We start from the raw sequence: 11893 nt of genomic DNA, 5'->3' as shown, positions 1-11893 counted from the left end.
AGGCGGGGAGGAGGAGGAGCGGGGAAGAAAACCTGAACCAATCCTAGCAGCCTGCGCGGGAGGCCAATCGAACGCCGCGCCTTGGAGGGATTGCCCAATCGGCGAGAGGAGGCTGGCTGCATCCCTGCCAAGGACCAATAGGGCGCGCCCGAGGGGCAAGAGCGACATGCCGCAGGAGCAATCATAGGCCTATATTCGGGGCTCGGGGGCGGGTCGGCGCCAGAGACGAGAAGAGAGGAGGGGAGGCCTCCGCCGCCGCCGCCATCTTGGACCGGGCCCGGTCAGCTTCCGCGGAGCCATCGGCAGACGCCGCGGCCTCCCTTGAGCCCCGACCCCGTCGTCAGAACAACCCCGGGCCCACTTCCCCCCACCCCACTTCCGCTTCGCGCCGCTATCGCGATAGCGCCCGGGCCCGGGGCGCGAGAAAAAGGCGGCGGGCGCTCGCCTCCCCCGCCTGTCGCGATACGCTCCTCAGCGGCGGCGCCAGCTCCTGTGGTGAGAGCGTCAGGCTCAACTGGGCCGGACCCCTTCCCCTCCTCCCCCGGCGCCCGGGGCCGCCTCTCTCCGCGTCGGTGCGGGCGGCTGGGGCGCCGGCCCCCCGCTAGACGGCAGCGCCCCGTGGGCGTCGGGCCCGCGGGCGGGGCGGGGGTCTCCGTCCCCCCACCTCCCCCGGTGCCAGGCCCGCCTGCACGGCCCGCCGGCGCCTGCAAGCCTCTGCCAAAGTTTGCCCTGCAGCGGAAAGTCGGGGGCCCAGGGCCCTGCGTCTTCGGGGCGGGCAGGGCTGCCCCCCGCGATGCCCCCTCGGGGTGCGGGCCCGCCTCTGGACGCGGGCTGTCTGCCGTCCGGGTGATGTCATCCCACTTCACGAGCGCTGTGCTGGGTCCCCTAGCTCCCCTGGGTCTCGGGGACACCCCGTACAGCTCCTGCCCGCTCCGTGTTGCAGACAATCTCCGCCTTGGGCCGTGCAAGCACCCCTGCCTCCCCCTGACGACGCCCCTGCCCTGTGGGTGTGCTGACACCTCCTCCCGCTGCCAGGAGCGTGCCCCCGTTTACATCAGACCTTCCTGGGGGCGTCCTCCTTCCAGAAGGCACCGGCCCGCCCCCTCGGCATCCGTGGTGGGTCTAGGGCTCACACGTCCCCACTCCCACGCAGTTGGAACCCCTGGGAGCTTAAGGCCTCCTAGATCTGAGGTTCCTGTACTGTGCCATGTGGACTTTGCTGGCTGGGGTGCGCTTTCTCCTCCAGGGTAAGGAAACTCTCAGGGTTGTCTCCCCCAGGCACAGGGTTCCTGCCCTTCTTGGCATTGGCCCCTGCAGGTGTAGGTGCCCAGGGCTAATGCTTCTGTTTTCTTCTTGCGTGGTCTCCCTGTGTGGCTCTAAGGCTTCTACCCTCTCAGCTGAGGGGGTGTGAGGTGCCTGAGATTTGATGGACAGACCCCACTGTTGTCACCTTGCGGAGGACAAAGTTGGGGTTCCCAGTCCCCCATCCTTGGTGTTGAGCCTCCCAGTGGGGAGACAACCGCCTCCACCCCAGGCCCTCACACATCCCTCTTCCAGAGAGTCAGGTGCTTTGTGTGGCAGTGTCAGCAGCCTCCTGGGTTAGGGATTGCCCTCCAGCATCCCCCGAGTGGGCCAGAGCTCCTTGGCCATGGCACACAGCCTCTTCGTAGGGGCCCGTGACAGCCCCCAGGATTAGGACCACCTGGTGTTAGTTCCCAGGACTGAGCCTTCTACCCTCCTGCCCTGGTCTCCGTCAGGCCTCTCTAACTGCGTCGTCTTCGCTGAGCTGAGGTTTGGGGGGCTGTCCTTTATTAGCTTGGTCCCTCATTGAAATGGCTCTTGGCTTCTGTGGGTCTGGCACACTGCTCACCCACCCCCAGAATGTGCTCCTTGAGGGGATGAGACTTTTGGTGAAGCCTCCTGGGCCAAGGTTCCCCAGTTCCTCAGTCCGTTTGAGACCCCTTGCCGTGAGCGTGCAAGCTCTTGGATGCCTGAGATGTCCCCTGTCTCCAAGTGGGCCTACTGTGGTTCCTTTTCCCTGGAGGATCTTGGTGGATCCCCTCAGGAGCAGTGGGGGCTCCCAGCTCTTTAAGAATGGCGCTTTTCTGTGGCGGCACCTGTACCTAAAGGCTGAAGCTCCACCTTTCTGTCGGTCCTTTGCTGGAGGGGGGTCTTTCTTCAGAGGGAGGGGCTGCTGCCTCTGTGGCGAGGCTCCTGTCCGCTGTAGCACCCGGCTTGTCTAGATGCACGTACCGGGCCCATGGTGCCTCCCACAGATCCGGTGTTGTCCTCTCCGGGCCTGAGACCTCAGCTCCCTGGACCAGGGCTCTTGTTCGCCTGGCACTGTGTTTCTGACTCCTTCAGGACTTGTTGCTTCCACAGTCTGTACCCCTCTTGGGGCCATCACCTCCTCCACCAAGCTGGGTGTCCCGACCCCTCAGTGTGGTGTGTCTCATGTCTTCCCTCTCTGGGCTGGAGGCAGGCAGTGCAAGCCCTTGTGTCACATCCCTGTCTCTGCCCCTGGGCAGTAAGAGGCATTTCTGTGTTGGGGTCCTGGCCCTCTCCCGAGCTCCCAGGCCAGACTCTTCCTTGGTTTCAGTTCGCGTCCCCTCTGTGCCACTGTCTGCTAGATCCTTTTTCTGCTTGCCTCTTCTTCCTGAAGCTGGGATCTTCCTTGTGCGGGGATTGAGCCCCACCTTGGTGTGTCAGCTGGCCCTGGGCCGAGGGTGGAGCTGTTCTTTTGGCTGGCCCTTTGTGGAGATGTATGCTCCCTCAAGTCTAAAGTGTCACACCTGCTCCCCACTGTCCAGAATGGACCCCTGTGAGGGTGCGGGTACACACAGCCTCAGGGCCTCTGGTACTCCTCCAGCGTGCTCTCATACACTGTCCACCAGTAGCTGCTAGCCACGCGTAGTGAAATAATGGAAATAAAAATGAAGAATTCCACTGTTTCGTGCACGACCCACATTTTCAGTGTTCAGGGGCACAGCACAGGTAGGGAACATTTCTGTTGTTGTAGAAAGTGTTGTTGGACAGGGCTGTTCTTGAGATGTTTCCTTCCCCGTGGGTGGGACCCTGTTGGTGTGACCTCCCTTTGGCTTGAGGCTCTTAGTCCTCCCTGGAGTTAGAGCTGCTCTGGGGCACCCTTCCCTGGGCCTCAGGGAGCCATGCTTTTCATAGAGGCCCCCTCTCTGGGGGGCGACCTCAGGCAGTGCATGAGTCTCCTTGGCATAGCCCCTCTGCAAGGCTTCTGGAGCTCCCCCAATCTTGGTGTCACATCCTAAGTTGTGGCTTCCCCCTTGGCCAGAGTCCTGGTGACTTCCCTTTGAACCCAGTCTCCTCTGGGTTGCATGTACTTTTAGGGTGAAGATGCCCCTCTCTCTAAGTATTGGGCACGTGTCCTGGTGGTTTATGTTTCCCTGCATCTGTGTTACCATCGCATCTGATATGTATCTCCTGCGTGTTCACAGATGACTCTCTCGGGGCTGAGGTCCCCTTTCACTCTCCTGGCCCTCTCTGGGGTGACGCCTTCTGCCCCCACATGTCTAATTCTCGGTGTCAGTGTCTTTGGGTTGGGTTGTCTCCTGTGTTTTAACAACTCTGCCGTGGAATAGACTTGGTGGTGTACAGCCCTCTTCTGCTTGAGACCCAGCCCTGACATGATGGGTGGGTTTAGCTCTTCACGATTCCAGGCATTTCTCATCTCCCACTGTTCCCCCTCCATCCCCTACAGTTCTTACACACAGACAGCATCTGGCTCTTCTCCCCGCAGACTTCATCGTCTGATCTGTCTGAGCGGTCCCCGCTCTAGTGTTAGGATTCTAATCACTATGTGCCCCTCTGTGGGCCTTCATCCCCAGCACTCAGCCATGGGCTGCTTGACTTCTTCCTGCTCTGAAATGTCTGGAGTGTCATCTGGGGAGACGGTGTTCCACGCTCTATTAATTTCCCACTTCCTGGGAAAAGGTACATCTGTTTCCTTGTTTCGGTTAACTTCCGGAGCATTCAGACCCCTGTGCTGGGCTGTCGGGGCAGCATAAGTAGAACTTGGCCTCCTCTCTGTCATCAGATAGTAAATGCGTCTTCCCTTTACCATCCCACGTACCCTCCTGTTCCTCAGTCACGCCTCTGTGTTTGGACCAGCCAGGGAATGAATGCGTGTCCCTTCCTTCCCTCTCAGCAGCGTCCGTCTCCAAGAGAGTATGAAGAGAGCGCATCTGTAGGGCAGGAAGATGGCGGACAAGCGCAAACTCCAAGGTACCGCTTCCCTCACCCGCTGCCTGTGTGGCCACATGCTCACTGTGCTCAGAACTCCTCCTTGGATGCCTGCTGCCTTGGCAGGTGCTAACTGCCTTTCTCCTCCCCGGCCAGGTGAGATTGATCGCTGCCTCAAGAAGGTGTCCGAAGGCGTGGAGCAGTTTGAAGATATTTGGCAGAAGGTATAGGGCCTGGGGTCCTAAAAATCTGGGTCTCCAGGGAGGAGAGCACAGGAAGAGGTTCAGGGTCTCCAAATGTAGGCCAGAGTGAGGGGTTGTGGGTCCAGGTGCTGAGGACCTAAGAAGTGGCTCTGAAATGGATTGGGGCAGGGGGAGGGGGTGTTCCCAGAGTTCCCAGCCCCGAGAGACTGGGGCTTTACTGCTGGAGTGGGCCCAAGGGCCCCAGGTCCCGCACTAACGCCTGGGTTCTCTTCATCCCTCAGCTCCACAATGCAGCCAACGCGAACCAGAAAGAAAAGTATGAGGCTGACCTAAAGAAGGAGATTAAGAAGCTTCAAGTGAGGGGACTAGGGGTCTGGATTCCTGCATCCCAAGGGCAGAGGGAGCAGGGAGGAGGGGGTTGGCGGCCTTGGTGCCCACGTCCTGAGGCAGTGTGACTGTCTTCGCTTTTCCCCCACCTGCAGCGGCTGAGGGACCAGATCAAGACATGGGTAGCGTCCAACGAAATCAAGGATAAGAGGCAGCTCGTAGACAACCGCAAGCTCATTGAGACGGTAGGAGCCCAGAGCCTGGCACCTGACAGGTGGGAGGAGGCCAGTTCCCGGGTACCCTGAAGTCCCTGGAAGAGGAAGGTTTCTCCGCCCCGGGGAAGGGGAGAGGCAATGGGCTGGGACCCCCTGCCAACTGCGCTGTCCACAGCAAATGGAACGGTTCAAAGTTGTGGAGCGAGAGACCAAGACTAAAGCCTACAGCAAGGAGGGCCTGGGCCTGGCACAGAAGGTGGACCCTGCCCAGAAGGAGAAGGAGGAGGTTGGCCAGTGGCTCACAGTGAGTCAGGGAAGAGAGGAGGAGGGGACCTCGGGGCAACGATCCCCTGGCATCCTTGGGGACGCTGGCTGACCATCTGCCTTTCTCCTCCCTTTCCCAGAACACCATCGACACCCTGAACATGCAGGTGGACCAGTTTGAGAGTGAAGTGGAGTCCCTGTCCGTGCAGACACGCAAGAAGAAGGGTGACAAGGATGTGAGTGGGGGGACCCTGTGCCCGGGGGACAGAGATGGGCTGGTGAGTGGGGGGCTTTAGCGGCCACTGGGGGTGGTCTGTGTATATTGGTGAGCCAGTCTCAGGGGTCCAGCTTCGGTAACACCATGGAAAGGAGGAGCAGGTTGGGGGAACATGCTGGGTTCTGCCGGGGTTGCAGACGAGGTGAGAGCAGATGGCCACACAGGGTGGGGAAGTCCGAGAGCTGAAGCCATGGCCTCCTAGCTCCGAGAAGGCCCAAGTCCTGAGGCAGTAGGGAGAGGCGAGGCTCATTTGGGCTTAGAAAAGCAGTCTTGAGGGGCGCCTGGGTGGCACAGCGGTTAAGCGTCTGCCTTCGGCTCAGGGTGTGATCCCGGCGTTGTGGGATCGAGCCCCACATCAGGCTCCTCTGCTATGAGCCTGCTTCTTCCTCTCCCACTCCCCCTGCTTGTGTTCCCTCTCTCACTGGCTGTCTCTATCTCTGTCAAATAAATAAAATCTTTAAAAAAAAAAAAAAAAAAAAGAAAAGCACTCTTGGGGCAAAGTCAGATCTAGGGGCCCAGATGCCAAAACTCCAGGGTTGTAGGGTGTGGGTTTAGGGGGATGCAAAGCACATGTACTTATTGGCACAGGAAACACAGGGGATGGAGAGCTGGGTCTGGGGGCAGGCTGCAGTGGGAAATGTGCCCAATCTGGGGGTCTGAGACTCGGGGGGGGGAGGTTTGGAAGCGGAGCCTGGAGGAGAGATGCACTAGGTCCTTGTGGCGGGGTGGGGGATTTAGGCCTTGGGCAGGGGAGGTGCCTGGAGAGCCCTGGAGCTAGGGTGGGGTGTTGTGAGGACAAGGACGATGGCTCCCTGCAAACGGGCATTGTCACTCCTGTCATTAGAGTGAGATGGGGTTGGGGTGGGCTGTGATTTTGAAACCTGGGCTGTCAGGGGAGCTGCGGAGAGGGCCACTCTGTAGGAGGCACGAGGCTTTCTGGTTCTCTAGAGCTTTCCCGGGATGTCCGGGCAGGAGCTGGGGGTCCTTGAGGGGCCGGGGGCGGCGGGGGGGCAGACTCCACACTGCCCACACCAGGAGGGGCTGGAGTGGAGCCTCTGGGCGTCTACAGGGGTCGGGGACTGAGGATAGGTTCTATGGGGGCAGGAGGGGCCCGGGCAGGTGCCCTGCAGCCCCTGAGCCTGGCCCTGGGCTCGCCAGCAGAAGCAGGACCGGATCGAGGGCCTGAAGCGGCACATCGAGAAGCACCGCTACCACGTGCGTATGCTGGAGACCATCCTGCGCATGCTGGACAACGACTCCATCCTCGTCGACGCCATCCGCAAGATCAAGGACGACGTGGAGTACTACGTCGACTCGTCCCAGGACCCCGACTTCGAGGAGAATGAGTTCCTCTATGACGACCTGGACCTCGAGGACATTCGTGAGGCCCCAGTTTGGCCTGCGGGCGCGGGGCAGTGAGGGCCGCGTGGGGGGGCGCCCGAGCCCGTTCAGCATGCCCCCCTGCCCCCACAGCACAGGCGCTGGTCGCCACCTCCCCCCCCAGCCACAGTCACATGGAGGATGAGATCTTCAACCAGTCAAGCAGCACACCCACCTCGACCACCTCCAGCTCTCCCATCCCGCCCAGCCCGGCCAACTGCACCACGGTGAGGAGGCGGCCTATGGGAGGGGAACTGAGGAAACGGGTCTAGGTATCCTGGGTCCGGGCCCTAAGGGCCAGCGAGGGCTGGGCAGCGCGGCGGCTCAAGCAGGGATCAAGGGGTGGATTCCGAAGGAGAGCAGGCTCCTGGGTCTGTGAGCAGCTGGCAGGTGGTGCTGGCTCCCAGGAGACAGGGACCCTGGGTCCCCTGGTGAGGCTCAGGGCATAGGCATCACAGCGGCCCTGGGGCCTCAGAGATTGGCGTCTCTGTCGGGGCCCTAGAGGTCACACAGGTTTCCAACTGCGCCTCTCCCACCTCAGGAAAACTCTGAAGACGACAAGAAGAGGGGACGCTCAACGGATAGCGAAGTCAGCCAGGTGGGTGTGACCTGACAGTGCCCCCCAGGACAGGACACGCTTTAGGAAGCGCTGCTGCTCGAACCAGGGTGTCAGGGAGCAGCTGCTGGGAGGGCACTGAGGGGGCTGCTCTGGGACCCAGGCGAGCACTTGGGGCTGGGGAGGAGTTGGTCTCAGGACCCCTTGATGTGTAGTGAGTGCGAGGTGCCAGGGGGCCGTCAGGCAGGCGGTGCTGGGGGCGTGTCACTCCTGCTTTCTGGGGGTGGTGGTCATCAGCTGCCCCTGCAGTTGCCTTTGTGACCATTTAAGTAACATTCAGAACTACTGTGCAATTTTAGGCTGTTTTTCCTTCTCCTCTTGGATTATTAGCTGGTTTCAGCTAATTTCATGTGAGGACATAGCTACCTACTTCCCTGACATCCAGTTGAGTTTCTGTCCCTGACAAGACCCCTATGGGACATCATGGGGAGGTGCCCACGCAGGATGTGGGAAGCTGGGTGTGGGTTGGAATGCACGTGAGTGTTTTTAGGTGGTGGGATTGAAGCTTTGAGGGTCAGGTCAAGGGGAGGGGACAGCTGGGGGCAGCCAGGTCCTGCGAAGACAGTGAGCCCGTCTTGGGGGAGGGGAGGTGGTGGCAGGAGCGCGTGGGGGCACGTGTGGGAGGCTCGGCAGACCTGCTGGCCCACTGGGTCCTGACCCTCTTCTCTCCTACCCGCAGTCTCCAGCCAAAAACGGCTCCAAGCCTGTCCACAGCAACCAGCACCCTCAGTCCCCGGCTGTGCCGCCCAGCTACCCGCCCGGCCCCCCGCCTGCCGCCTCTGCCCTCAGCACCACCCCTGGCAACAACGGGGCCTCCGCCCCAGCAGCGCCAAGTGCCCTGGGCCCCAAGGCCAGCCCAGCTCCCAGCCACAGTGCAGGCACCCCTGCCCCCTATGCCCAGGCCGTGGCCCCGCCAGCCCCCAGCGGGTCCAGCACCGCCCAGCCCCGGCCTCCCAGCGTCCAGCCTGGTGGGGGCGGGGGAGGCGGCAGCGGTGGAGGCAGTGGCAGCAGTAACAGCAGCGGAGGCGCTGGCAAGCAGAACGGCGCCACCAGTGAGCAGGGGCACTGCAGGGGCTTGGGGGGCCCTGGGGTGCTCGGCCCATTTTCATTCCCTCTTCCTGCCCCAGGTTACAGCTCTGTGGTGGCAGACAGCCCGGCAGAGGTGGCTCTCAGCAGCAGTGGGGGCAACAGCGCCAGCAGCCAGGCTCTGGGCCCCCCGTCGGGCCCCCACAACCCACCTCCCAGCACCTCGTGAGTGTCTGGCCTCCTCCCACTGGTCAGGTGTTGTGTCCCCACTTTTTTCCACCCAGGACACTGTATGCATCAGTCCCCTAGCTTTACCCTTCGGAGTGTTCTAAACATTCCCCTTTCCCGTGACCTGCCCCAGGCGCACCTGTCTCCCCTCAGAGAGCTGCCTCTCCAGATCCCAGGTCAGATCTTTCCATTCGGTCCCTGTTTCTCAGATTGCCCCAAGAGAGACTGTGACTTCCAAGGGACGTAGGGAAGACCTGCTTTCTGGGTCTGCCTCACCGCCAGGCTCGACGCGCGGCATCTGCCCTGCGTCCATCTGCCTGAGGCGTCTCGTTCTGTGGGTGGAACGTTTACCTTCCTCATGCTCCCCTTCCATGGACCGTTGCACAGGCAGAGGCCTGACTCATCCCCTGATCACCAAGTCCTCCAGTCCCTCCTCTGAGCCCTGTCCCCTTCTCTCCTTCCCAGGAAGGAACCCAGTGTGGCGGCCCCAGCAGGGGCTGGAGGTGTGGCTCCATGCTCAGGGAACAACACAGGGGGACCCAGCCTCCTGGTGCCACTTCCTGTGAACCCTCCCAGCTCCCCGACACCCAGCTTCAGCGAGGCCAAGGCAGCTGGTGCCCTGCTCAACGGACCTCCGCAGTTCAGCGCTGCCCCAGAGATCAAGGTGGGCCGCAGGCTTGTGTGTTCTGGCCCTGCTGTCTTCCCTGCACGTGCTTGGTGTCCCCTTCCTCCAGGTCTGCCGGCCACCCCCACCCCTTTGTGGGGCTCTGGCTTTCTCTCCCCCGCCACCTGCACCCTTGCCTGACCCCAGGCTCCTCTGCCATCTCTCGCTCTGGGACTCTCCTGGGCTTCTGGTTGGACTTGCTCTTCTCCACTCTGGGTTCCCACCATCATCTCTGTCCCCGTGTTTCCTTGCTCCTTCACACACCCCACCATCCAGCTTACCGCCCTCCTTTTCCCTTCTGAGGGACCATCTAAGTTGAGAGAACACTGATGTCCACTTTAGGCCAGGTGTGTCATGCCGGCTGCACATACCTAGGTCCCACCTTCTCTACGGGAAGCTGAGCAGGACTGCACAGGGCTGGGGGCAGCACGTGCCGTGGACCTGCAGAGGTGCCTCGGACTTGGGGAGATGGCCCAGCAAGGCCTTGGGGAGGAGATCTCTAAGCTGGGAGAGGTGGGGGCCCGGTGGCAGGAAAGGCTAAAGGAGGAAGGAGTGGTTTTGTGTGTCTCATGCTGGAGTTCTGGGAGTGCTGCTGTCGGAGCAGAGGGAGAACGCTGGGACAGGTCTCCATAGACAGGAGGTGGGGGTGCAGGCTGGCTGCGAGGCTTTGATGGCAGGGTGTCCTGGAGAAGGCAGTGGGGTCCTGGGCGCCCTGGTCTGAAAGGGGGGCAGGATGTGGGGCTGACTTTCTGGGCCTGCGTTTAACCTCAGCTCCCCCGAGTAAGAGTCCGGGTCCACGTCCTGTGCCTTCTCCGGACAAAGCAGGTGCTCGTAATTGTACCTCAGGTACGACAGGACGCTGGAGCCCTTGGAACAGTGGGCAGCCCAGAGTAAGCACACAGTTTAGAGGTACCACGGATGGGAATTTATAGTGTGTGTGTCTTTCTGGAAATAAAGGGTCCACCGGGTTGTGAGTGGAGAAGGGACAGAGAAGGATGTGGCTGGGAAAGTCCCCCTGGGGCCACTGAGAAGAGCACAGAGGGCAGGTGGCGTGAGGGTTGGGGTCAGCGAGGACGGGGAGATCGGGAGGCAGCACAGAGCCCTGGGGCCTGCAGGCTGCGTGGCGGGGCGGGCAGCCCTGACCACGGCTCAGACACCGCCTCCAGGCGTGGCTTCGGGCCTGCCTGTCCACCAGCAAGGAGCTGGGACGCAGGGGGTGGCAGGAGACTGCCCCACGGCCCCGTGCCAGCCGGACGCGGGGGTGGGGGCGTGTACATGCAGCCCCCCTGCCCCTCAGCAGCACCCCACGGCGCAGCTGCCGGCGGAGTGGGTGCTGGTGTGTGCGTGGAGGCCCGCTCAGAGAACCGCGTGCTGCGAGTGCCGCCTGGCTGGTCCTGCACCGCTGTGTGCTCTGCCGTCTGCCACACACCCTCCTGGTCCCGCACGTGGGGGCCCCACTGTACAGGCTCTCTGATGCTGCGGCAGCGTTCCGCCCACTCTTGGCCTGGGCTCCACCGACTCCCGCTGGAGGCAGGGAGTGTGGGCGCCAACTCTCCTCTCTTTGCAGGCCCCGGAGCCTCTGAGCTCTCTGAAGTCCATGGCGGAGCGGGCGGCCATCAGCTCTGGCATCGAGGACCCCGTGCCCACGCTGCACCTGACCGAGCGAGGTGAGGGTCTGGGCGGGGCGAGGCGGGGCGCCCCGGCGAAGGGGGGGCCGGCCCCACGCCAGCCTCACCAGAGGGTCTGGCCCCGCGCTCCCCACAGACATCATCCTGAGCAGCACGTCTGCCCCGCCGGCCTCAGCGCAGCCTCCCCTGCAGCTGTCGGAGGTGAACATCCCGCTGTCACTGGGCGTGTGTCCCTTGGGGCCCGTGGCCCTCACCAAGGAGCAGCTCTACCAGCAGGCCATGGAGGAGGCCGCCTGGCACCACATGCCCCACCCCTCAGACTCCGAGCGCATCCGGTGAGGGGCCCCGGGCGTGAGGGAGGCGGCCCTGGTGGGGATTTGGTTCCCTGGTCCTGAGACGCTACGTAAAGCTTGCCGCCGGCCCTCCTGCAGGCTGGGCGCCTGAGGGGCGGTCCGAGGCGTTCAGTGTGGGGGTGACCAGGCACCTGAGAAGCTGCCCCGATAAGTGAGGTGGGGAGGCTGTGAGCAGATCCTCAGAGCGCAGGGACCGCTGGGCACGGGAACGAACCCTCCTGTCCCTCCGCAGGCAGTACCTCCCCCGGAACCCCTGCCCGACGCCCCCCTACCACCACCAGATGCCACCCCCACACTCGGACACCGTGGAGTTCTACCAGCGCCTGTCAACGGAGACGCTCTTCTTCATCTTCTACTATCTGGAGGTACAGCAGGGCCCCCGGGGCAGCCTCGGGCCCCCCGGCTTCGCCGCCACCGCCGCCGTCCCCCCTCGGGCTGGAGGGGTGAGGTGGGTGCCCCACTGCGGCCACCGGGACCGCACCCCCTCCCCACCCCCC

At 62.6% G+C, this 11893-nt stretch overlaps 1 protein-coding gene across 6 annotated transcripts in view; it reads left to right on the top strand.

Annotated features, from left to right (window-relative positions):
* The first annotated feature begins 226 nt into the window (after positions 1-226).
* CNOT3 (CCR4-NOT transcription complex subunit 3) overlaps positions 227-11893 on the top strand; it is a 13937-nt gene continuing 2270 nt past the window's right edge. Inside the window, exons 1-17 of one of the 6 annotated variants that reach the window (XM_034672555.1) lie at positions 228-495; positions 944-1247; positions 4184-4257; positions 4372-4439; positions 4700-4774; positions 4901-4990; positions 5136-5264; positions 5365-5460; positions 6660-6882; positions 6975-7108; positions 7423-7479; positions 8177-8549; positions 8625-8748; positions 9217-9415; positions 10983-11082; positions 11180-11378; positions 11629-11761. In XM_034672555.1, coding sequence (XP_034528446.1) covers positions 4233-4257; positions 4372-4439; positions 4700-4774; positions 4901-4990; positions 5136-5264; positions 5365-5460; positions 6660-6882; positions 6975-7108; positions 7423-7479; positions 8177-8549; positions 8625-8748; positions 9217-9415; positions 10983-11082; positions 11180-11378; positions 11629-11761 — 2025 coding nt within the window. In that variant the 5' untranslated portion in view covers positions 228-495; positions 944-1247; positions 4184-4232. Of the gene's footprint in view, positions 496-943; positions 1248-4180; positions 4258-4371; positions 4440-4699; positions 4775-4900; positions 4991-5135; positions 5265-5364; positions 5461-6659; positions 6883-6974; positions 7109-7422; positions 7480-8176; positions 8550-8624; positions 8749-9216; positions 9416-10982; positions 11083-11179; positions 11379-11628; positions 11845-11893 lie in introns of all 6 variants that reach the window. The other 5 variants (XM_034672554.1, XR_004629085.1, XM_034672553.1 and 2 more) reach the window with 5 other exon arrangements.

The sequence above is a fragment of the Ailuropoda melanoleuca genome, chromosome 12, assembly GCF_002007445.2.
Source record: "Ailuropoda melanoleuca isolate Jingjing chromosome 12, ASM200744v2, whole genome shotgun sequence".
Classification (NCBI taxonomy): domain Eukaryota; kingdom Metazoa; phylum Chordata; class Mammalia; order Carnivora; family Ursidae; genus Ailuropoda; species Ailuropoda melanoleuca.
Note: the sequence above shows the minus strand (reverse complement) of the source record. Positions and strands in the feature narration are given on the sequence as shown.